Source organism: Lagopus muta, chromosome 5 (genome assembly GCF_023343835.1).
Source record: "Lagopus muta isolate bLagMut1 chromosome 5, bLagMut1 primary, whole genome shotgun sequence".
Classification (NCBI taxonomy): domain Eukaryota; kingdom Metazoa; phylum Chordata; class Aves; order Galliformes; family Phasianidae; genus Lagopus; species Lagopus muta.
In genome coordinates, this window is record NC_064437.1 from 29,123,345 (window position 1) to 29,149,624 (window position 26,280).

The 26,280-nt window shown below is 41.2% G+C and overlaps 1 protein-coding gene across 6 annotated transcripts in view; it reads right to left on the reverse strand.

Annotated features, from left to right (window-relative positions):
• Positions 1 to 2,028: 2,028 nt before the first annotated feature.
• Positions 2,029 to 26,280, reverse strand: part of HMCN1 (hemicentin 1) — a 183,195-nt gene continuing 158,943 nt past the window's right edge. For 3 of the 6 annotated variants that reach the window (XM_048945083.1, XM_048945080.1, XM_048945084.1), the window contains 21 exons: positions 25,431 to 25,700; positions 24,810 to 24,980; positions 24,427 to 24,597; positions 23,362 to 23,532; positions 22,645 to 22,815; positions 21,827 to 21,997; positions 18,905 to 19,075; positions 18,355 to 18,504; positions 17,884 to 18,021; positions 17,457 to 17,578; positions 15,812 to 16,049; positions 14,262 to 14,324; positions 12,872 to 12,991; positions 12,504 to 12,638; positions 12,078 to 12,191; positions 11,628 to 11,753; positions 10,946 to 11,074; positions 7,160 to 7,510; positions 4,706 to 4,825; positions 3,928 to 4,054; positions 2,029 to 3,412 (listed from right to left, as the gene is read on the reverse strand). In XM_048945083.1, the coding sequence (XP_048801040.1) occupies positions 3,046 to 3,412; positions 3,928 to 4,054; positions 4,706 to 4,825; positions 7,160 to 7,510; positions 10,946 to 11,074; positions 11,628 to 11,753; positions 12,078 to 12,191; positions 12,504 to 12,638; positions 12,872 to 12,991; positions 14,262 to 14,324; positions 15,812 to 16,049; positions 17,457 to 17,578; positions 17,884 to 18,021; positions 18,355 to 18,504; positions 18,905 to 19,075; positions 21,827 to 21,997; positions 22,645 to 22,815; positions 23,362 to 23,532; positions 24,427 to 24,597; positions 24,810 to 24,980; positions 25,431 to 25,700 (3,596 nt within the window). In that variant the 3' untranslated portion in view covers positions 2,029 to 3,045. The remainder of the gene's footprint in view (positions 3,413 to 3,927; positions 4,055 to 4,705; positions 4,826 to 7,159; positions 7,511 to 10,945; positions 11,075 to 11,627; positions 11,754 to 12,077; positions 12,192 to 12,503; positions 12,639 to 12,871; positions 12,992 to 14,261; positions 14,325 to 15,811; positions 16,050 to 17,456; positions 17,579 to 17,883; positions 18,022 to 18,354; positions 18,505 to 18,904; positions 19,076 to 21,826; positions 21,998 to 22,644; positions 22,816 to 23,361; positions 23,533 to 24,426; positions 24,598 to 24,809; positions 24,981 to 25,430; positions 25,701 to 26,280) is intronic. The other 3 variants (XM_048945082.1, XM_048945081.1, XM_048945086.1) reach the window with 3 other exon arrangements.

The window sequence follows — 26,280 nt, forward strand, 5'->3', positions numbered from 1 at the left end:
GCTTAACCTAAAAATATGAATTAATTTTGTTGTGATAATTCAGGTGATAGCAATGATTATTAGCAAACCTAAAACTGCAGTCCTTGCTCCCAAATCAATGTCTTTCAGTACTTCAGGAATGTTATGAAACCAAGACTTGGGCAGGATTGTCTTCTTCCTTTTTCTAGTCTGGAACCACCTGAGGTGCATGGGTTACCCTATTCATTGTCTAGCTGCTTAAGATGCAAGAAGTACATTAGTCCCTTTATTTTGCAACACTCTCTCACCCTTTGCAGAATGTTGCCATGTCTACCCTTAATTTACCACCACAGAGCGACAAAATTTAATTCCTTCGAATTTTGGAGGGCTGCTCCAAGAGTAATGCCTTCTATTGTAAGATACTGGCCCATGATATCAGAGGCAGATGTTGGTGGGATAACAATAGAGATTGAACCTTTCCACCTATACTCCATTACAAGCTGTTGCTGTGTGGCAAATGGCAGCAGAGGGGCAGTCTGACACAATGTTGTCTGTCTCAGAAGTGTGTATGAAACAAAAATATGTCATTGAATTCCTCCATGTGGGGAAAAAAAATGGCACCGATCTACATTCAGCAACATTTGCTGAACGTTTATGGATCCCAAGAAGTGGATGTGAGCACACTGAAGGGTGGGTGGCGCATTTCAGCAGTGGTGACAGAGACAGTGGGTCATCTCTACTGGTGCGGGCTTTTACGGGCATGGCATGCAGGTTTCTGTTCATCACTGGCAAAAATGTGTAGTTAATGACGGGCACTATCTTGAACAGTGTTATTCTGTAGATGTGAATCTGCTCTACCAAATAGTGTAATTGTTATCGTTGCATCTGTTGTAATTTCCAGGGAAATAAATATGAGATGTTACTTTAAAGCAACCTACATAACTTTCCACAGATAGCCACATTGTTTTCATGTATATGAAAAAACTTTTACTTCAGTGCAACTCAGACTAAATGTATCACCTGAGGATGGTGTCTGGGTTGTTCAGAGTATTCAAAACATCTGTTCAAAGAGGCAAAGGCTGGGAGAAAAGCCACTGAGGAGACTATTTTGGTTTTGCCATCATCCATCCACCAGAGTATGTCAGAGGCTGAGGTTTATTTTAGCTAGAAGAAAAATATATGGGATTTTCTCAGTTCTTCATAATATCATCAAGATCATAATCATGATAAAACCAGCAGCTGAGGAACTGTTGTTGTATGTGTATTCAGCTTTGCAGTCATCTTTGGGCTATGGAAGCCATATTTTTGGCAAAAATAATAATGGCACTCTTTGCTTTCTCTCCTTGGGGAGCCTGGCTATGAAGGAAATAAAAGAGGACACTTTCAGCTATTCCTCAGCCTCCCTCTCACTTTTTTTCTTTATAAATTGTATTTATTTTTCAATTCAAGCTTCCGAAGAATACACTGGCCTTATCTGAAATCTGTCACTTGTATGAATAATTTGTACAGAAAACAAAATGATGTTAACTCATCCTTGGTTTCCAGATTGCCTCACTTGTTGCAATGGAAACTGAACAAAAAGTAGTTAGGGGAAAACTGGTAGGGCTTTCAGTCAGGGTTGTTAGTTGTAGGAATGCAGAAATTCAGAATTCCACTGAGGAGCAGCACTTTGTCACTGAAAATGTAGTTGTGTGCAGGTGATAACCCTGAGTGCCGGGTAGAAGGAAGATGGCTGAAGCCTGGTGGTAATTAATGAAATGAGTTGTTCTTGGGCTAAATTGCAGCCAAATCATAAAACACATGAAATTGAGTCTATACTTCAACCTCCCATGGCATTTGCAACAGGAGAACTTGTGTTGACGTTTTTTTCTGACATTGTTTGAAAAACTGCAAAAGATTCAGTTAAAATTGTGATTCCCAGTGGGTTCCAATCTCAGTGCTCTTCTCTGATTTTTGTAAGCAGCTCCCAGTGCGCTGCTGCCGTATCTTTTGCTTTCTCCACTGGCAGTAAAGGTAAGTGCCTCACACATAGGAAATAATTTATTTTCAAAGGTAAAACAGGCAGCAACCTCAAAGGCAATAGGAACCTTTATTTTGATTATTTCCAACATACTGGCAATGTACTTCTTATGAAAACTTAACTGTAAAACACTCTTGAGATACTGCATAGAAAATAAACATAGAAAAAACATATATACACTTCCATAAAAATAGAATACATCTTGGCAAAATTACTTGTGTACAGTGTATTGACATTATTGAAGCAAACTTACTATGTATTTTGGAAGAAAGCTTTGCAAAAACAAACAAAAAAATTTAACTGATTTGGAAGTACTGAAACGGACATTTTGAGCTATACAAATGGCTATACCAGAATGTCAGGTAAAAAAAAAAAAAAAAGAAAAAGAAAAGTTATAGAATACCTGCTTATAAAATAGAAGAAACCTTGTCATTTGTTTTTTCTTCCAAGCCACAATGACATCCCTAAAATTGCACAGAGAACAATTTACCTATTCCAAATTCTATGGTAGATTCTTCAGCTAAAAAGAAACTACTAATATTGTGTTTCAGCACTGGCACCATGATAGTGGTATTTGTTTTTTTTCTGAGCACATGACATAATATATGTACAGTCCTAATTCTATCAGGTATTTGATACAAAAAAATCTAATACATCTAAAACAGTAACACATTTAGCAACCTTTAAGATACACAGAACACTTGAAACTAGTATTTCTTCTAGTTAGCATTTCTTCAGTTGCTTTTAACTGAGGCTGAAAATTGCTTTTGACTATACTTTCATCAGCTCATACTTTACTTTGTTCGGCTGTGGAAAATGACTGCTCTCGTGTAATAAATATAGGAAGTAGTAGCAGATCTTCAAAGCCACGGATTTTCCTCTAGAATTGGAATAATAGAACTGTATGAGTAGCCCCAGGGAAAGAAAAAAAAAAAGCATAGCACCATTTTCAAGATACATGGTTCACAACCATAGGCAGACAGTAGGATCCGTCTGAAGTGGTAAAACCCATCAACATGTATGAATGTGGTTAAAATACTGCGATTACTCTGAAGTAGCTTGTGTGTTTAATAAGGATAGGCTGACACTGCTATATAAACAATGAAAGTTGTCTGATACTCGATGTTTCCATCAACACCATAGGATAGGGCTCTGATTCTCACACGGTAAGTCTTCGGCTCTTGCAGCGGTCTGGTGGTAAACACAACTCCTTTCAAGTTCTCATCTCGCAGGGCAAACGGGATTGTTGGCTCCTCATCTGCCATTAAGAAAGTTGTCCTTGGATGCATGACCTGATCTTGTGTAAAGGCAACCAGCCGGATTAAGTCCTGACCAGAAGCTATGCCAAAGGGGAGGGAGACAAATTTGTATTCCAAGGCATAGGTACTCAGGGCACACTCCAAATCATTGGCTGGGCAGTTTTTGAGACAGAACCTGGGAAAAAACAGAGCACGTCAAGTTGTGTTCCCATACTTGCTATATGGGCTGAAGTTGTTCCCTATTTATCACGCTGCAGTACGCAAATTTGGGCTTCTCAAAAGAGCTAATCCAGTGCAGTCTTTATTGATCCTTTACAGAAGTAAGCTGGAGAACAGATGTAAAATTAGTCCCCACAGCTGAGAAAGGAATTATGCTGAATCAGCAGAAAGGATCAAAGCCTGCTGGGGCTCATTCAAAAGAAGCCATTCTGGAGCTATTTCCATTTGAATTAATAGAAAGATTCTACCCAGACCCACCAGACCCGCCTGTTTTGTTTCGTAAGGAAGCACAAAATATGGCTGCTCTCTGTAAACCAATTATAATCATCCATTTTAATGCTTTACTTTTTTTGCAAGAATAAGCGTAACTGATATCGCTTAGACTTAGATAAAGTTCCTTGTTATGATGCTAAGCATGTGAGCTTGGGGTGTGTGGAAAACAAGACCAAAAGGGCTGAAAAATCAGCATACCCAGAAAGAGGCTCCCGCTGGTAGTTTGGTGGGCAAGGTGTCTCTATGCACTGGTAGCTCCCTCTTGTGTTGAAGCACATCTGGCTTGCTCCACAGTCAGTGTCCTGTTTGAGGCACTCATCAACGTCTGGGGGAAAGAAAACAGGTACATGATCAGTAGCTGGCTCTGGGTGGAATTTAAGAAAGATAAGAAGTGGCTGGATCAGCAAAATGAGTAGATGGCAGAGGGAGTGCGGGTACCTCTACACACAGATGAGAACAGAACCCTTCAGAGCCCTGCCTGGCTCCTGGAGGCAGTGAAGCTACTAGTTGCAATGACTTGCATTTATTGGCTTGGGTAATTCATTTCTGTGTAGGACAGTGTATTGTGCTAGCTGCCCTATAACCACTACACAACATCAAATACAGTTGTCTTTCCAACAGAGGTAAATTAGTAGATGTTTTTGGTACATCAAAAGTCTAACTTTATCTATCTATCTGTTTGTTTGTTTATTTATTTATTTACCAGAACAGATAGAGTTGGTTTTGACTACAGAGCTGTTGTGTGCTTGTATGGAGTTAAAGGTGCTTGTGAGGAAACATCAGAGAATAATAAGTTGCAGTTGTCTAATTTGTTGATGTTTTATTAAGTGTTGAAGTGTAAGATATAAAAACATGACATATTGAACACTGTAACTTAGAAAAGAAGTTCAGCAAGTGCTTAATACAAACACCAAACATGATTTCTAACTCGTTTGCTTACAAATACATTTGTGCACTCTCGAAGAGATTTCTGTACCTTGGCAAGTTTTGCCGTTGGGCATAAGATGATAACCAGAAGGACAAGCACACTGGTAACTTCCCAGGGTGTTCCTGCACTCATGCTGGCATGTATCTCTGGCATCACATTCATCAATGTCTGTCAGAAAGAAACACGAAAACATAAACAGGATTGCTGACGTTCTATCTCTGTACAAAAGCATGTGAGAAGAGGCGGTGCAACTCATGGGAATCTTTTTTTTTTTTTTTGCTTTGGTAATGAGCTTGAATGTTTAAAACTAGCAAACCTTTCCTAACTTACCTGATTCTGTTGCCTGTAGCTTTTATGGAATTAAAAGCTTTGCCTCTTTTGTTGGCAGCCTTAATAAGTCTCTCTCCCTCAGATATGGAGCTCAAGCAACAAGGGGATGAGTGAGCTGCACAAACCCACAAAGGACACAGGGGTACAGTCTTGCCCCAGGATGCCGAGCTGCCTGATAATTACATTTTAGGTAACATGCTTGGGAAGAGCCAGGATCAGTTCTCACTTTAGAACAGGCCCTCAATCAGGGAATTGCTCTCACAGTTCATCCCTCCTAGGGCAAAGATTTTTTCTTTCCAAACTGATCACTCTCATGCTGAATTAAGCTCACTATCCACGAAGGCCATTCATAAATGCTCTTTAAATGCTCTTTTACCCTTTTTTTTTTTTAAATCTCCCTCTCAAACACATAAATAGCAGATAGCTATTTAAAATTTTCAAAGCAGACTAACATGATTCAGATAGAGATCACATCTAATCAGTACTTCCTTTGAAATGTCTGTTTACTTCAGGAGAGCAGCAGAACTCCCCTGCAAGTTACTGCCATGTGCAAGCATTCAGACTTGCATAACTGAAACAGAGTGAATCAGGTCTTTGCTTCTTCCTTCTCTGTCAGATTTATAGGGGTTGCACTCGATAAAAATGCAAAAAGAAAAAAGAAACAGATGTGACTGAAGAAATTTTAAGTGTGTTATCAAGTCGTTATGGTTCTCTACTCAAAAATCCTTCTTGGAAATGAAAGCATTCTGCGGGTGTCTTTTTCACATTAAACAGTAAATTTTAAATCTCCATTTTTATTCCAATGAAGCAGAGTTAACAGCAGTGCTCACTAACTCGAACTGGAAGCTGGGCTTTGGACCATAGATTTTTGGCAGTAGTGGCTGCAGTCCAAGTTCTTCCATTTAACAGCTATACCCATAACATGCTGTACTCATAAGCATACTGACAAGTTATTGCAACGTAAATACAAAATTAATCTGATATCTGCCTATCTGTAATTATTATTTATAAAAATGCATTCACATTTTTCAACGTTGTATATTGCTGTATAATTATAGGAATAGCTCCAATGGCTAGAACCCAGCTTCAGCTCACTGTTTTATCCGGGAAGCACACTGCACTTCTCTATGATGGCATACATGTCAGATTTAGGCACTTATAACACCACAAGCTGCTGTTAAACATGCTGGAAAAAGTTCTTCTAAGACCTAAACCATGCTACACTTAGTCTTGAACTCAACTATATTATCAAAAAATTGTTGAGTAATTTTATTTATCTATCTTTAAGATACTTACAATATGAGTTACGGTGGAAAAAAAAAGATTTTTCTTGAACTTCATTTCTGAACAGCTAGTGCAGAGCAGTTAATGAACAAACAGTGCAGGATATTATTCCTTTTACCTTTCAAGAGGAGCTGAATTAGCATTCCAGTACTGGTGAAAAACCTCAGAGATGCTCACATAGCAAGAAGTAAGCTCAGTGAACAAGAGAGGTTCCATACACCTTTGTTTCCTGTTGGTCTTACGAGTACTTAAGAGTTCACATCTCTTAAGTAAATAAATAAAAGCTGGGGCAGAATGTGCCTCTTACCTCAACTGCTCTGCCCTCCTCATCATGCACACAGAAACGGCACTGCTCTTGCTGACTAGATGAACTCCTGGTCTGTTTATATACAATCTATCTCTACTGTTCAGTGAATTGTATTATGACTGGCTCTATCCACTAGTTGCTTCTGCTTATGCAACCCACATTGCAGTTACTAACCTCAGCGCTGTCTCAGTACGTTCAATTCTACACTCTTTATTCTAAGCCTTTTTGATCCAGACTACTACTGCCACAAGTGGGAGCCTGACATGAGTAGCATCCCCAAGGTGGAGGCCCTACTGGTGCTTTTTAAGTGAGAGAAAATTTGCAAAGGTGAGCTAACATCATCAGGATAAAGAGAACAGGACAAGCAGCACAATTAAAACATGAGGTTAAAGGAGGAGGTTTGAAAACATTTTTGCTACAACCTGCCCAAGAAACAAAGACATGCATAACTTGCTGAGTAGTTAACATGGTAATATGAAATAACAGAGCACCACAGACCATAGGCCTCTAACAGATATGAAAAGGCAGCCTAAGAATAAGGACCAAAGCAAGAGAATTGCATAGACATGACTGACATTTACCTACACATCTGTCATTTCTTGCCTCATAGCCTTCAGGACAAGTTTCTCTAATGTTCCTTTTAGTTCTGGAGACAGGTATTCTGCTGTTCCTATACTCTGAGAAGGAGCTGTAGAGGTTTGAGGAGTGCCTGTAATACTGTTGAGGTTGATAGTTGTCTCTCATAGGGGAGAATTGAGCATAGTTATAGACATTGTAATAGGCACCAGAATGTGGCAATCTCTCCAATCCAGCACAAGATTTCCCATCACCTAATAAATGTTGTCCAGGTGGACAGATACACTTGAAGCTGCCAGGGGTGTTGGTGCACCAAAATGCACAGGGCTTAGGCACTTGTTCACATTCATTAATGTCTGCTCACGTGCCATGATCCAGAGCAACAAACCATGTGGGAAGGAAAAAAACAAGATAAAACAACACATGACAATATGTGTGTGTATATACATACATACATACATATATATATATATATACACACACATATACATATATATATATATATACACACATACATAATATCTCAGTCTGTGGAGCAAAAGTGAGATCCTGAAGGCAGTAAAATACAAAAGAACACAAATGCCAAGCAGGCAGGTTTTCTATCCTGTCCATGAACACAACTTCATTCTTCCTATACTGCTACCTGTGACATAAAACAGCTCACACAGGACATAAAAATCCAATGAGGGCCTTGCCTTCTGTGCTCTGAAGGTAAGATGTGACTGCAGGGAAAGGAGCCAGATCAGTTCCCTTGCTACTGCAGCAGCAGAGCTGTGTGACATCCTGACTGCTGCTGACTGCAGAGAGAAATACACATTGGGTACCAGAGATGTACTCTGAGAAGCAAGTGACCCCTTGGTCCCAAGCTGCTCAGTGTTTAAATATTAAGGGTTTGCAACTACTACAGAACTACTTTTGTTCTTAGGCTGAGTGGGAGAAGCTCCTTTTTCAAAGGAGGACACTTAACACAAGGCCGTCCTGAGAAGCACAAACTCCCAGGTCATTCAGACTGGGATTGAGAAGCTCCAGATGCACTGCTGGGGTTGTGGTCCTGCTGGGGAAAAGCACGGCCTGGAGGGCACACTGCAGGGCTGCCCAGGGAGCAGCTGGCTGCGTGCTAACTGCCACGCTGCTGCTGTTCCTTCCAGCTGTGAGTCTGGAGACTTAGAATGTATTAAGGTACTTATGAATTTCATACCATTCAAAAAACAGAGTTATTTCTCTTTCTCTTGGGAATCATTTATCCCTGTTCAGTTCAGTTTCCCTCATGCTGTAACCCAAAATAAGGTGACCAACCTGAGCAGTAAATCTCTAAAACCAAAGCAGGAACATGCAACTCCACAGTGATCAGAAATAACCCGATATGAAGATACATGTCTATTAATTAGCATGTATTTTTTTTAACTAGAATTTAAAGCTTATTTTAACAGTCACTCAGTAACAGTTTAACTATCTCATATTACTGGAAATTGCCTACATCTAAATTATTGCTGTAGAAACATCATTAAACTAGCATTATCATTTCATATGCTCTCTGAGCATATTTTGAGCACTGCTTGTAAACCACGTGCTAACAGTATTTTAAAAGTAATGCTGTTTAGAAACATAGGAGAATATTAGAATGCATTTTTATTAAGTGTTTATGTATTTAATTCTTTTTTTAATATTAACAACTAAATGCTTTGAGAATCAGAAATTCAGGGTAACCACTGCAGAGCATTGCAGTATTACCCAATGTCATTAACTCATAACTGGAACATTATATATCTGTTACATTGTCAGTGGTATAATAGTCAAGTAAAGAAAAAAGCTTCATTTTTAATAAGGCAACAACTAATAGGTAAAAAAAAAAACAAACTAGAGCAATTTATTTTGTAGGATCAACCTATGCAACATCAACAAAACTGAATGCAGCCAGCCATCTGAATTCATGGCACCACCATCCTTGTGAAAAGAGATTGCTTATGGACTGGTAAGCCAAAGCTTCCTGGGACAGGATCCTTCTGATCGTGCATCATAAATACCAGATATTTACAAGAACAAGTGAAATATGGTTTTGAAACTAACAGCTAAATTCTCTAGCTTTCTTTATGAATATTATTTGATTTTCAATTCTGAATAGTCCTGCATGTCCTGTATGCATAACAGCTTTTGATGATGCCCTTCCATCTACGATACAGGTACAATACAGTTCACAGAACTGTTACAGTGTGGATAATTGGGCATATTCTGCATCTCTGTGTGTGTTTTCCCCATTCAACTGTGATCAGTTGCACAAATGACTCTATGTACAGCAGAAATGGAACAGGAAGGAGTCACGTGCAAATCACCTGTTTCAGTCAAGGACTTTCCAGCTCCTCTGTGTGTTCTGTGTGCTGGAAGCATTACAATAAAACCTGCTTTTCATTATACACGTGAACTAATATTTTCACATACATATTTCAAACATACTTTAAACAGATAAAGAAATAAATCAAAGGAGCATAAACATTATATTTAATTTAATTTAAGAGAGAGCTTTCAGTGGTTGCTGCTTAGAAGAAGGCTTTGGGACAGCTGTTGGAGTTTTGTGAAAACCTGTAACCTAAACCTTATGCAACTTATTACTGTAAGAAATTTAAATACTTTTAATATACATTAAAGAGTTCGGGATTGATTTTTATTTTAGTAGAGACAACTGTCTGGTCTGCAGCCAAACAGTTTCCGTCTGCAATTTAATCTTTAAAAAAAGCCTGGCTTTTGGTGGTCCAAAATCTTAGGCACTTAAAAAGAAAAAAAAATCCCAGCTTCCAGACCAGCTATTTATCACTTATGAAAACTAATCCCGAAGAAGTCATTACAAAGGAACGTTTCTCTGATATGATATGGGAGACCAACTGGAACTGACTCCACCAAGCATCACATATCTCATTTATAAATCATTACAGTCAGACAGGATCAGCTATTGAATTTTAAATATTCTGAAAATATACATTATAAATTGAAATGCTCTTAAGAGTTGTGCTAGGGTTTGTGAAATGCCAGAGGAAGTGTTTTGCGCACTTGCACTGACATCATAGGTCAGACTCTCCTGCTGTTCACATTAGACTTATGGCAGTATCTGTGAAACTGTGTTTGTGTGGGTGCACATTTTAATGCCAGGGTTCTACATAGATAGTGTAGGGGAGTAGTGACATGGTCAGCATTCCTGTGCCTGTGGGGATCCCTCCTTCTCTTGGGAGATCCACCCAAGTCAGACAGGGAGTGTGATGAGAGATAAATGAGTATCAGCCTCCTCTGCTCTGTCCGTACGGGAAAACCTAATTCCTGGAGTCAGACAGGGTATTGTGATGGCTATTTGCAGAGGGAAGCTCTGGGTATGTCATGCGTCTTGCAACAGACTTCCTCTGAGTGTTCTCCACATTGTCCACTGCTCAACTGGCTCCAGGTGTGAATCAATGCAGTCAGTGTACAGCCAACCACATTTCTCTGATCAACTAACAAACCTGCTCTGATTTTTATAAATTAAGCCTACTATAGAGCACTGGCTTGCCAGATACATCCATCTGTCAGTGCCTTTGAGACCCACAGCCCTTGTACACTTCGTTTTGAAAGCATGGATATGTGGCAATCTCAGTTTGGAATCACCTAGTTTTGACTATTTAATGGGGACACTTCATTTTAGATAGCAAGTTCAAAGTCCAAAGCACATTTATCTTTGTAGCAGTCTTCAAGTAGCATAGTACTGTTGGATGCTACAGCCAAAAGTATCAGCAACAAACAGGTGACGACAACATGGCTGGGCAGCTTACCCATGCAAGGCCTTCCAGCTCCCTGTGACCGATACCCTCTTGGACATACACAGCGGTAACTCCCTCGCATGTTCTCACAGATCTGGTTGTAGTGGCACTGATGGGTTCCGTCATGGCACTCATTGATGTCTGCAAGCAACAGGGCAGCAGATATTTTCTTGAAAGTTCCTACAGCTTTAAATTCCTTAATGTGTAATGAATGCAGCTAAACCACAGGCAGTTTGGCTCTCTAGATAGATCTGGCCTCTGAACAGCCTTTTCTCACTTGGTACCATGATCAGCAATTACTCTGTAACAGCACGCTACAGATCTGTGAAACAATCTGCATTCCACAATCTGAAAGCAGATTTTGAGCAGATGTGCAAATTTTTCAACTGTATAGTGTTTACTTTTTCCATTAATTTTCAAAACTTTTAATTTAGTTTTCCAATTCTTGTAGCTGTTCTGTCCAAATAAATATAATCTAGAAAGTTTGGAAGTGGTAAGGATATGTCTATTTCTCTAGTCATCAGTTAATATAAAGAAAATTTAAATGCCTATGTCCCCACAAATCAAAAGGTCAGTGCCTTAACATGTGCAAATTCTAGTAATTGGCAATGGACTACAAAGACTTCTTTCAGAAACCATCCGTTGTTGTCCCTGTGCTTACCAACACCATACAGTACACTAGGTTTCTACTCACCAATACAAGTTCCGTTTTCTGCTGTGGTCATTCCATTTGGACACAGCTCAATGCACTTATAGCCACCACGGGTGTTTTTGCAAAGCTGATGAGGCCTGCATACATTCTGCCTGCATTCATTTATATCTTATTTAAAAAATAAAAGTGAAGAAAGCAGGAATGGAAATGAACTCCTTATGCTCAATTCCTAAAGAACAGCATAATCTAGTTGTGATCATACTACAGCCATGCATTTGGAAGCATTTCATGCACATTTATCAGTCAGCTCAGTTCCCTCTTCAGAGGAAGATTTCAGTGCTGCTTTACAAATTCAAGAATACATACTAAAAATGTCATTCTGAGTTTGAGTTACATTTACAAAGGGTTTGGATAAAGTTGCATATAGGAACAAGTAAGTGTTTAACTATTTCCATTGAGAAGAGGGAAAGAAATTTCAAAACTGATTCATACCTATGCATTTTCTGCCCTTCAGCTGGTATCCTGGATCACAACCACAGTGGAAACTTCCTATGGTATTGAAGCAATGCTGATGACAGGAGTTGGACTCTTGACACTCATTAATATCTGTTGGAAAGACAAACTATTAATGTCATCATTGTGAGTCTCCTTATCATCATTTAGATAAACTGGGTTTTGGTTCAGCTTTCAGCTTAGTTACTATGCTACATTCAGAAGTGAATTCTTGTGTCGTGTCATCATAGAAGGTGCACATTGGACACACAAGCAAGATCTTAATTTATTCCTAAAATACGTTGCTAATACTGAAGATCTACTGAAGACACCTCAGCGGGAGATCTGTCTTTCAAAAAGTTACTTTTAGTTACATGAAAGATTCAGTTCACTTCAGCTGACACAAAAGTCAAGGCTCTGCCATACCCTGGCAGCTGAGCCCATCCACCGCCCTCCGGAAGCCGGTCCTGCAGCGCAGCACGCAGCGGTATGAGCCAGCGCTGTTCTCACAGTCCTGGTCGGTGTGGCAGCTGTGCCTGCCCAGGGCACACTCATCAACATCTGCAGGTAAAGAAAAGCTGTAAACCTCACCGTGGCACAATGACACACAGACAGAGCAACGTCTTCAACTTGAGCGACTGTGAAATACGTGACTGCAAATCTATTCATAAGTCAAATAATTAGAACACCAATCATACAATGACCAAATGGTCCAGCCTGAAGAAAACATCTCTCCATGCTTAACATACTGTGAGGCTCTTTGTATCCTGCCTGCCCACGGCAGCTCCCCTTACCCTGGCACATTCTTCCATCTGCAGCAATGGTGAGGCCTTTTGGACAGGAGCAGTGGTAGGATCCCAGGGCGTTGTGGCAGGTGTGGGAACAGGGATTTCGCACAGCACATTCATCTTCATCTGCAGGAGGGAAACATTTGAAAAAATGTTTACAAGAACAAGACATAACACCAGTGACATTCAGAGGAGCTGTCTGTATGTCTGTGTGTCCCAGGCTAGAGCTAGCACTTAGGTAGCTTCACAAACAGCTCAGCATCACATTCTCTCTACCAGGCTGTCCTCAGCACCTTGCCACTCCCACTCTGTGCCTGCACTGTGAGAGCAACATGGGAATGCTTTTGCAGCATGCCCACATTACAGCTCACAAACATCCTTTGCTTGCATGGCCAGAGTCCCAGTAGTCAGCAGAGCTACACTATTTAGTTGCCGGCACACACATCAGGAAACCATGCTGTCATCCCTGGGCACTTTGAGAAAGCGAGCAAGGCCTGAACCTGGGAATAAGAGTATGAAAGTGCTATGATAGAATTTCCACTTATAATCACAACAACCAACCCCTTGAAGCCTCCATTATTACATCTCACTACTATACATTAGAGGGACTAGAATTCACACACAGTAGAGCCTTCATGTCTAATTTAAGATTTTGCTTCTTGCTTTTATCAGATGGCACACAATAGGCTTCTCGGGATCCTGCTTGCAGTCAATCTGCAGGATGGGTCACTGCTGTGGTAATGAAGGTTTGACACAGTCTCTTTCATACAATCTCTTTGCAACAGAACAGATGGAACTCAGTGCTCGATTTAGACTTCTTAAACAGACTTGCCAAGATTGTTACATTTTCTGTATTACAAGTTTTGAACACATACTTTTTTACTGAAAATACTGAAATTCCAAAATAGTTTAGCAGCTGTATTTTCAGCTTTCCTGATTTTAAAATTTCCATCAGGAAATTTTCCTTATTAATTCCATTAATTTTTAAACTTTTGAGGGGCAATGAATTAAGTCCGCAAAACCGTATCAAATATTGCTCCCTGAAGCAAACATGGGCAGTCACCAGTCACCAACAGGAGACGGCTAAAAAGCTCATAACTTTCTTTTCACATTTGCTACCCAAGCAACAGCTGGTTTTCAGTGGGCTGCTCTCTAGGCTGTCAGCGCTCATCCCTCTCCTCGCAGAGTGCTCCATTGCACAGCTGCTCAGCAGTCCCACTTTGCATCACAATGCCGATGGAAGGCTGCCTGGAACTGCTTCTGAGCTGTGGGCCCACACCTGTCTGTTGGTGGCAGCTTCTACTTCCTGGAATGTGCACTGAACGCACAGGAGCTCTGAATAAAAGGAAAGAAGATACTGCTGCCTGATTTCATATTAAACTTGTCACATCATTACCTGTACAGTAAGGCCCAGATGAGTCCAACTCAAATCCAGCAGGACACTGGTTGCTATGATCTCCTGTATGGTAAAAGAAGCACATGTTACTTGTGGATGAAAATAAAGCTGTATTATGAAGAAAATCCTTTAATATTAGGAATTGCAGCCCAGCTGTTACGAATAAAGGATCCTCAAACCTTCAGGATAGCTTGTTCTTCTTGGACATTAAAATTCACTGTGAAGGAACACAAGTACATACTCTTATCAACAGGAAAAATCTTACCAATGGAAAATTCTCAAAGAGCCTGCTGGAAATCCACACGTGTTTTACTCTACACTTGTACCTTGAAAAAATGATCCAATAAAGATGACATTCTTTAAAATGCAGCATATTAATTCTTGGAGAAAATAAATACAATGTCAGTTTCTAAAAGCATGGCCAGATTTAGACATAGACATAACTTGCTTTGGAGACCTCCTTTTATCAGGCCTATTTGTTTTTAATGGAAAAGAAAATCTCATTTGACTTTCAAACTCCTTAGTGAATTCATAGCCAGGCAACAGGGAAAAAACCTTATTTTACTGTGTTTGAAAGACTGAAATAGGCAGTCCCACTGCCTTGTTTACTTTCAAACAAGGCAGTTATTTCATTTGAAAAATACTGGGCTGAAATAAAAAACATGCTTAAGTACTGTACAAGAAGAACATGGGTTACTCTACTGACTAATGACTTCTCTAAGGAAGACTCACCCACATGAATATGCTCTGTTCCTTCAAATCTTGTAGGTAAAAGGCCAGCGGAAGCCAGCAGCTAATGGTGGGCAGCAACAAGGCTTAGTGCCTCAGGCCAAGGAGCCACGAGTTCACTACCTCTCAGGCAGCAGCAGGGTTAGTAAATTATGTAAGCAGTGTCCACCCAGCACTGCATAACCGCACACCAGGCACAGTATCTCATCCACCTTTAAAAACTTTCACAGAGTATCAAGAAAGTTTTCAAGCTGAGCTCAGCATCGTGTTTTCTGTATGTTTTAAATACTTCTCTAGAAGAACAATCTTCAGACTTGCAAAACTCCACACTAAAGGGGTTAAAATATCCCATGTTCTTCTGCCTCTGTAGCCTTGTTACCAAATTACATCCGTGTGGGCTTTGGAGCAAGAAGAAAATCCTCTGGAACAACTATGCAAAGTAAAACCCTACCAACATCATCCTCTAGTCAAAAGGGAAATGAGAGGGACATTCTGGGGAAGGAAAGGTACACACAGGGAAACAGAGAATATTGGAGGCTGCCTGTTTGAAGCTACTGCTCATGCTAGGAGTTAACATCAGCAATGGCAAACTGAGATCATCCATGGGAACTGCAGAGGAACAGAAAGTGCAAAATGCAGGAGCTTTTACATGTTAATCTATAGGCTTATTAATGAGACATACAGGTCCCAGAATCTACAGTAAAGTTAACTGAGTGAGCAGTTCCTCTTTCAAAGCCATAACCAGCTTTGAGAATAAAGGCAGGGAATGCTAGTAAATCAGTATGTTATTGCTGTTTTTTTGTAACAGACTTGAACAATACCTTTTGAAATGGAAGCGTGGATTTTAAAAGCCAAAGTTTCTTCCAGTGGGTTGTACTCTGTTGTGATAGAGGAAGCCTGGAGCGTTTCCACCAAAAAAGGCATTTTTCCTTTAGTATGATCATAGGTAATAGTGTGGTTCCATGTGTAGGGAACACTAACTCCATCCACAGCAAAGAGGCGAGTGGAATGGGCATACAGCTGCCCGGGGCCGATCTGAATGTAGTCTTCTGTGTAATCCTGAAACAGCCAATATCAGCCACTGAGTGCAGCTAACAACACTGTGCTCTTCATATTTTGAAGGAGTATATGATACATTCCAAAAATTGTTTTTCTCTTAACAGCTGAAAAAATGTATTGCACAGAACATGTCTTTTTTTTTTTTTTTTAACCCTTAATTTGCCTGCTGAATCTTACCAGCACCTGTTATTTTTCCTTTGATAAGAAACAGGCTGATGACCCTGATGATGGAAGTTACAGTAGAGAATATACTACAAAAAACTAAATAGATTGGTCAAAGAATCTTTTGAAGTCTAAATATTTTTGTATTCTAAATCAGATTATGAAAACATGCTAAATAAACAGCTCCTTACAGCAATGTATGAAAATATGGAAAACTTGATATATATTTTTTGCACTGTGGGATATGTTTCAACTGGTTACCTACCAACAAAGTACCAATTATATAAAAACAACTTTAAAGAATAATCTTTCTTTCCCAGTAAAATCAGTTATTAAGCCCTTGATTCTAATTCAAAAATTTCATAGCATGCATAATAGCAAGCAAAATGTTCTTTATGCCTCATACTGAATGAACAAGGTAGAAAACCAATCCCGTTGTATTAGGAGTACAGGTCAGTGACAGAAGCTTTCTTACTATTAGAAATACCTTACTATTAGAATACCTTTTAGAAATGAGAGGTAGAACAACTCAGGAGTGAGACTGTCATGCAAACCATTCTCTCCCATCATTCCTGAGGAAGTTTGAGGATGTTTCTTTTTTAAAGCCAATTTTGAATATTCTGCCTCTTTCAGAGGAATTGTGTAAGAGTATTGTTTTGCATAAAATAGATCAGCACAAGATAAAGTTTTGATGCTATGGCAGAGAGGAGAGCATGTTGTTACCAACCTGCACCACAACAGCACGCAAGATAAGGGTACACAAAATGCCCTATGATGTAATCTCTTAAAATTTTATCAGCCACAAAAGCATTCTGACAGACTATGTACAACTGCAACTGCAAACAAATAACACTCTGAAGCTTTTGCAGGGTGCCATGGCATAAAAAAGCTGATGTCATCATCCAGAAAAGCCATAAAATCAGGCAGGCATTAGACACACACCTCTATTAAAAGACACACAGCTCTACTAAAAGCCTCACTCAACATGCCTAGCTGTGGTACGTGGCCCCAAAGACAGTTCCATGCCTCCCCTTCTAACACCTAAAAATCTTGAGTGACCATTCCTACTTTTGTGATGGCATCTTTTAGCTTTTGAGGGCAATGTTAGCACCTGTCAACTAAACTAGGTATTAAATAAGTTATGCAGTAGAGCAGTTGTCAGGACTTAATGCCTACCTCTTTAATACAGATGAGAGAGGAAGTGTGCAACAACGAAAGAGAAAAGGTATCTGAGAGTGGCTTTACCTTCATGTTAACATTAGCTAGTGGCTGCAGCTGTAGAACATGGCCATTCACAACAACATCCAGCAGTAAGGCTCCGTCTGAATCCAAACCCCGGGCAATGTGAGTTATTCGCAGAACCTCTCCTGTGAATTTTAAAAGCATGCAGATCCTAACTAGGGACTCCTGTAAGCCAAGGACTATCTGAATTGGATCGCTTGACCACTTATCTCATGCTAATATTTTTATAAAGCATACCATGCCTATAACATAAGCATTACGTGCTCTCAATTAAAGCTCTGTACTGCTGTATTTAAAACTCTGAAAGCCACAGGCATTCAGAAAATAGCAGCATAAGCATTAAGAATCAAAATTCAGCACAGGTGATGAGATTCTTTTAAAGGGATGCCGTATCTATCACGTTTGCTGGAAAGAGATGGTGCATCACAACCTGTTGCAAATTCCACTTGGGTTTCTCTCTTGAATATCGCGCCAGTGAGCGTAAATCCATTCATTGCTTCTCCAATTTCTTTTGCAGTTGTCCAATAGACTGGGCTCAGAATAGAAACAAGCTTTCTTAGCGCTGGACCTGAAAGAAATCCAATGTAATATCTGAGGGCTTTTTCCCAAGGCTAAGTGTCCCCCACATCAGCAAGAGCTGACTACGAAGCCAAAATAAGAATATAATCTAAAATGTGAGTAACTCATAAGATTAAAACTATGAAAAATTCAGAGGATGTACAGATATTCTTAGAATATTAATATAAAGTACTGAAGATTCCTTTTTCCTCTCTTGGTCTGAAAAGTTAGATCAGTTTCTCCAGTGACCCCTGATAAAATGAAGTAGTGAAAACTAGCACTGCACAGAATTCAACCTGGTTCTAGAAAAAATGAAAGTGATAAAAAGTAGTAAAAAGCCTACCAAGGCTCCGAGGGATGCTTGTAATCTTTGCTTGTATTACTCTAGATTCAGAGTTCAGGCTGTCTGTTACTGTGGCATTCAGGAAAGCAATTCCAAACTCAATATTGTTAATGTTTCCAATGATGCTGCCTTGGGCACGTGAAGGCCCACCTGTGCAAGAGAGGAAAGGAATGAAGGAAAAAAAAAAAGCACCATGGCTGATATTATGGGAGACAGAAAAGCCAGAAGCATTGCCCATGTGGGTATTTCTGCTTATATTACTACATTAATTGCAACAGTCAAGCTCGCAACCTGCAGGTAACAGTGTGGTGTTCATATATGATCTGAGATACATGCACAGTAATATAGGAACTGCCTTATATCCACATCTCTGAAAAGCAGCAATTATTTAAGAGCATACACCAGTGCTGCATAACAGGTTGCAACAACAACAAATTGATTCAGTGGCAGTTGCAGAGGAGATGTAAGTCAAGAAAATGAGCCAGTTTAATTAGGAGTGCAGCAGTCTTTCACAACACTCCCATTACACACAGGCAGAAAATGAACTCACCAGGACATGCTTGACTATTACACCTGGATATCTGGGAGGAGTCTCCAGGACAAGGATGGCCATGATATAGCGGGGTAGGATTCCTGCACAGGCGTGTTCGGGTCTGCTCTCCTCCGCCACAAGAAGCAGAGCACTGGCTCCATGTCTGCCATGGCCCCCAGTTTCCATTCACTAAAGAAAGAGAAAATGAGGAAAGTTCACTTAAAATATTTTAGGCTGCATCAGTAATGCTTTTGTGACAAAGAAAAGAAATAGTATTACAAGAAGGGACATATAATCACCCACTTCCCAACTTCTGCCAGCTGCCCTCTGCAGAGTTTCTGTAAAGGATTCCTTTTGCCAGCCTCTCTGCATCTGCCCCTGAGAATATCAGGCTACACAGAACTGGTGGTGAATGGAGTGAAATCCAGCTAGCAACTGGTCACAAGTGGTGTTCCCTGGGGGTCTGCACTGGGGCCTGTCCTGTTTAATATCTTTATTGGTGATCTGGATGGGGGGATTGAGTGCACCCTCAGTAAGTTTGCAGATGACACCAAGCTGGGACAAACTGTTGATCTGCCTGAGGGTAGGAAGGCCATACAGAGTGATCTGGACAAGCTGGATAGCTGGGCTGAGGCCAATGGGATGAAGTTCAACAAGACCAAGTGCCAGGTCCTGCACTTTGGCCACAATAACCCCAGGCATCACTACAGGCTTAAGGCAGAGTGGCTGCAGGACTGTGTGGAAGAAATTGACCTTAGGGTGTTGGTCAGCACTCAGCTGAACATGAGCCAGCAGTGTTTCCAGGTGGCCACAAAGGCCAATGGCAACCTGGCTGGTATCAGCAAAGCGCAGCCAGCAGAAGCAGGGAAGTGACCATCCCTATGTAGTGAGGTCACACCTTCGAGTGCTGAGTTCAGTTTTGGGCCCCTCGCTACAAGAATGACTTTGACACTGTGGAGCATGTCCAGAGAAGGGCAATTAAGCTGGTGAAAAGTCTGGAGCACAAGTCTTACACAGAGCGGCTGAGGGAACTGGGATTATTTAGGCTGGAGAACAAGAGGGTCAGGGGAGACCTCATTGCTCTCTACAACTGCCTGAAAGGAGGTTGTGGAGAAGTGGGGGTCAGGCTCTTCTCCCATATAACTAGTAATAGGAACAGAGGAACGGCCTCAAGTTGTGCCAAGGGAGGTTCAGATTGAACGTAAATCTGCTGACCTGAGCGGTCAGGTGCTGAAGTCGGCTGCCCAGGGAGGCTGTGGAGTCATTGTCCCTGGAGGTGTTTAAGAAACACTTAAATGTTGTACTAAAGGACATGGTTTTGTAGAGAAATACTGTAGGTGGATGTAACCATCCACTGGATGATCTTGGAGGTCTTTTCCACCCTTGGTGATTCTATGATTTCAAGATTAAGAAGCACAGTCAAATGTATGCAGATCCATCAAAAACCAGTTCACACAGAAGAGCTGTCAATATTCAGACTCCCCTATCGTCCTTTCTGCTTGTCTCTCACTAGAGGAACAACCCAACTGCTCAGAGCTTTGGGAGCACCATTCTTTAAAAAGAATTATCTGAAACTGCCTGGGTATAAAACTGATGGAAGATTAGAACAAACCAAACAAACCACAAATCTCAAAATAAAGAAAACATGTTCTGTTGATCCAAGCGCTCACAAGAGATCAGTTAGATTTGGCCATATTACATAGGGAAGGAAGAAGCCTCCAAAGCACAGCCTCAATAACAATGGCTGACATGCTGAGAATGTGACCGTACACAGCATGAACAGAGCATCTGGAGATGGAGATCTGGACTTATCAGTTGGTGCTGACAGTTGCTCAAAACTGACAAGGAGAAGGTAACAACGAACAGTTTCACATAATCGTCAGCCAAATTAAATATTAACCAGGGAAATACCAGGAAACTTTTGAGTAAAGTGGAATCAGTTTGAAAAGTAGTATTGGATTTACATGGAAAGGTTTTGGTAGCAGGGGAGGCTGCCCTATATCAGAGCAGAGCCAGCTCCAGCTGCAGAGCTGCTCCAGCTGCAGCTCCGGCCTGAATCACAGAATCACAGAATCACAGAATCACCCGGGTTGGAAGGGACCCCAAGGATCATGTAGTTCCAACCTCCCTGCCTAGCAGGGCCACCAAACATACATATTCAGATCAGGTTGCCCAGGACCCCGTCCAACCTGGCCTTAAACACGTCCAAGGACGGGGCATCCACAACCTCCCTGGGCAGCCCGTTCCAGGGCCTAACCACTCTCCTAGTAAAGGCCTGGTCAGGGGCTTTCTTACCGCAGTGGCGGTCAGCAGGGTGTTGAAGTGGCACACCTACACACAAAGCTACTGCATTACCTCCATGATGAAGGTATGGGGGTATGCACAGAGGAGGGATTTAATGATTTATTATATTAAAAATATTAGTAATTTAATTAAAACCCTTTTCTAGGGTGAATTATGGAAGGAAGCTTAGACATTTGTGGGTGTTTAGTAAGTCTCTAGCATAGTGGTTTATATTCTATATTGCCAGCACTGATCCTGAATGTCACTGATTTTTGAGTTAATAAATCAGTTAACTGCTTTGATCATAATTTGATTTAAAACACGTGGACTTAGCATCCTCCCCTGCTCCTGGAATAAATTATGGAAGTTTGCTGGGAGCCTCAAAAACTGTATTTACCATAAAGCAAAAGCAAAATTATTAGGTTTACGAGAGATTTTCATGTACTTTTTCCTGTTAAGGATTATTCTAACTCATTTTGGTAAAATCTAGCATGTGAAAGAGGAAATCATGGTAAGTGATGGTCATTTAAAAAAATGAGAGTGGATTTCTACATTGTATGAAATTGCAAATAACGAAAGGAATGTTCCCCATTCCTCTTACAGCACAACCATCCCACATCCATCCTGTGTGACGTGTAGCACTATGGAGGCACTCACCAGGGCACAAGTCAGTGCCACACCGCTGGATCTGCATGTCAGCCCCTGCGCAGGCCCTGCCACCACTGCTGGGGCGAGGGCTGTCACAGCCCCGGTACCGCCTTGCCTGCCCACCGTTGCACGAGCGGCTGCACGCTCCCCAGCTGCCCCAAGGGCCCCAGCTGCCATGAACTGTGAAAATAAATGTCAGATTTTATGCGACTTTCCCTTAATAGTACATAATAAAAACAGACATTCAAGGTAGGAAAATATTCCTATATTCCTATAACCTATTTTCTTTTCGTAAACAAAAAGCAAAAGCCAGACTTAAGATCAAGTTATCTTGTCCAGCATTTAGTGATTTCTTGGTGTGTAATAACCAACTCCAGAACACTACAGCTCATTAGGTGACTAATGCAGAAAACATGCAGCACATCTCACTAACAGAGCAAGTCACCAGATCATGGTGTGAGTTGCAGAGTTCAGATTTGTAGTACTTTGTGCCTGGACAGCTGTGACTTTATAGAAGTGCACAACCAGGTCAGCTTGATGACTGATGACCTTCCAGGCCTTTTCCAGACTATGTGATTCTGAGTTTCTGAGACCTCTGACAGTCTTGCAGGAGCTTATACACCAGCTGCTGCTGGTTTGTGTTCCCAAGAAGTGTTTAAAATGCCCCAGTCTTACTTAGAGATGGAGAGATTATCTTGCCATCTGCCTCTTCCCTGATTTTTCTGCATATATTGGGAGTACAAATGTGATTTGTGGAGGTCTTCCTTCCTCTCATCCATCCCTACAAATCCATCAAGTGGACAAGCAGCTTAACTGAAAGCACTCACCAGGACAAGGATCACTGTTACAAAAATCAACTTGTATGTCATTTCCTTCACATCTGTGACCTCCAAACTGTGGGGCTGGGTCTGAGCATTGGCGTGTTCTCTGACTGCTGCCTCCACCACAGGACACAGTGCAGGCGCTCCAGCTGCCCCACGGGGCCCACTTTCCGTCCACTGATGAGAAAGGCACAGCAAGGAACAGTTACAGCCTCTGATGTTGGAGATAAAGTGAGTCAGAGTTACATCAGGGTGCCTGATTGCTGTACATTACTGACCCTCCCTGTAGAACATATCAGATACACAGGGGTTTCTACATATGGATTTTCAGGAGTGAAAGCTGGAGAACAGCACGATCTGTAGATAAGTTGTGGTCCTGCTACATACATGGTCAGGGATCACTGAGTCCTCATGCTCAGCCATTCCATTATCTATAGATATTCATGCATAAAGTAGACCCTGAAATCACCGCATTGGGCGGATTGTAATGTAACAGCCAAGGATTCAGGATGTTGCATAATGGAGGAGATGCAAGGACTGGAGAAGAAATCCCACATGTTAGGTCTACAAAGGAATGCTGAAGACTGGGAGGGACCTCTGAAAATAGAAGGCTTGAATGGAATTTTTTCAGGGATTACAGTTTTAGAACTGAAAAGCATTAGATATAACTTAAACAGAATTTGGAAACTGCCATTTCGCCTCTTTCTATCTGACATATCTTACCTGGGCAGCGCCTCTTGCTGCAGACCTGCCTTTGCACATCAGGCCCGTGACAGTGGGACCCACCATGTGAGGGAGGGGGGCTGCTGCAGAGCCGCAGCCGCGTCTGGGTGCCTTTCCCACAGCTCTCACTGCATGGGCCCCATGGAAGCCAGGAGCTCCACTCACCATCAACTGCAAAGTCAGCACAGCCACACTACTGTTTAAACCATACAGCTGCTTTAACTTGACATTACAGCTACACAGCCGACGACAAAATAAATAAAAACAAACAAAAGCAAAACAAAAAATCCACTACCTTTTGAAATATCAATAAATAAAATACTCTGCATAAGCCCTTAAAAAACCTTTGCTTCGAGCAACAGCTGAACCAGATGAGAAGTTTCCAAAAGAGAGATCCTTTCCATTTCCTGAATGTATCTCCTCACCTGATTAGAACCTTTGAACAGCAGAACAGAATGATTTGATCACATCTGGTGTTAAGTGGATGTGATTGCCCTGTGTTAGGCCAAAGGTCTCAGCCTGGGAAGGGCATGCTAGCAAAAGCCTGGCACACTGCCTTTGGTGGGTACCAGCAAGCAGAGGTCAGAATGACTCTGTTACCAAGATCTACAGAAATGAATCTCAGGCTGTGGATGGACACTTAACTTCGTGGCGGCAGCAAAGCCAGGAGAATGGGAAAAATCCATATAATGAAAACTCCGCAGAAGGAAACGTGCCAGCAGTGACGGGCTAAGAATAAACTACATCCTGTCAAATGCAGTAAGTAGTAGCAAGACAGGAAAGAAACCATAACATGCAGCTAGCTAGGAGAAACACATGTGACTGAAAATTTTAAAAGCAGAAGTACCACTAATTTCTTAAATTCTAATTAGTGTGCTTTATGTGGCCTTTATTTTTTCCATTTTAATAGGTTTTGTGGGGTGGGTTTAGAGTAGCAAATGCTACTCTGTGAGCAGATGGGCCACATCAAAAAACAAAATCAGCATTTTTATTGAGTAGGGAAAAGAAAGAAATTGTTGAAAAAAAGCCCCTTACACAGCCCATTCTACAATAACGTTCTCTTACCTGGACAAGGCCCAACTTTGCACATGATGAAATCCACAGCACTGCCATTGCATGGCTTCCCGCCGTGCTGGGCTGGTGGGTTACTGCAGGTTCTGGTTCTGGTCCTGTTCCCTTCTCCACAGCTCTTTGAACACTCCTCCCAAAGCCCCCATTCGGACCAGTTGCCATCAACTAAGAAACAGAAATTTTCAGCTTTAATTAAAATACTTTAAAACAAACAAACAAACAGAAAACTGTGTGTGCATATATTTCCTTTCCACAAAACTCAAGATGAATTTCAACCTGCCAGAAAAATCCATCTGTCATGAAGGTCCATGGTGAAAATGGTATATTACTGAGATACCTGACATAAGGCAAATTAAAAATATCAGTCTATTAAATACCTGGACATGGCTTGTTGTGGCAGCTGCGCACATCTGTGTCAGGCCCCTCACATGGTCTCCCACCATTTGCTGGGAGGGGGTTGTTGCATCTACGAGCTCGCTCCTGCACACCCTGACCACATGTTACGCTGCAAGGTTGCCATTCAAGCCAATCCGAAAATCCACCGTGCACTGCAGTGGGAAAAATGTGCTCTGTTGGGAACATGTACTTATGATGACAGCTCTTAGACTGAGAGAGGAAAGAACAAAATGTACGTCAGAGGCCATGCTTGGAAATCCAACCTGCTTCATGCCTTCACTACTGCAGAAATTTATTAATTCAGAGATCACCCCAGATGCTCTGAAATAGTTTATGGTCCTAAAGGCTTTTCTTCAGAGACATGATTATATATATTCTGAGGATGGCATCAAGTTCAGGATCTTTCATTATTATTTATGTACAACTAGATGAGTGCAATCAGAGGAACACAACAACATGAAGCACAAACCCACTAAGACATCTCAGAACAGGTCTAACATACACCTAATTCGTACATGGAAGGGATAAGTCTTGTTGTTACTGTCAATTAATACTGGAATCTACTAGTTTGAAAGTTATTGCCCTGTATTTTGTGCGCCTACCCTGGACAGTCAGTGGAACTCTAACAAGCACAGATCCCATTAGATTCCTCGCTACACACTCATATTCAGATGTATCTTCCTTCTGTGCTGCAGTGATATGCAGGGAGCCATTAGGCAAGACAGTCACCCTGTCATCGCTCACAAGTGGATGACCTTGGCGGGACCATCTGATGGCTGGAGGGGGTTCTCCACTGGCCTGGCAGTTCAGCATTGCTGTACCACCAGCTTCAACAGTGGTCCATGCAGGCTCAACGGTGATGACTGGAGGACCTGAAAGAGAAAGGCTTTAGGCAACAGCACATGGGTACGTTCTTCCATTATAGTAAGTATTAGAAGTCTGGTCAGAAAGGGCAAAACAACCTAGTCTCTTTATTTTGACAGATTATTATCATTGATCTTCTACTGTCAAATGATAGAACACACAAGTTAAAACAACACTGATAAGACTGTTTTTAATGTGTAGCAAACTGAGGGCCAAAGTTGGGACTGGGACAGAGTCTTCCTATACTACATTTTTAAAAATCTGCTGAAAGATGCTACTAACCATGGCCTGAAGGCAACTGAGATATAATGCACACATCCAGGTTGCTTGAGTCTACTACCTCAACCATCAGAGATAAAATTCTATAACCAGTAGGAAAAAAAAAATCCAAAATATTATTTCTGTAAAACATAAAATATTGGCATTATTCTCATGTAACTTCCTCAATTTAAAGGTCCGGTCTAGTTTAATCCAGTTCTACATACAACTGAGAGAAATGGACCGTTTTCAGGTGATTCATCCCCAGCTCATCCCCATGAATAAGCTACATCATCGTCCATGTGCTTCCCTTCCTTGATCTCAGTTGTC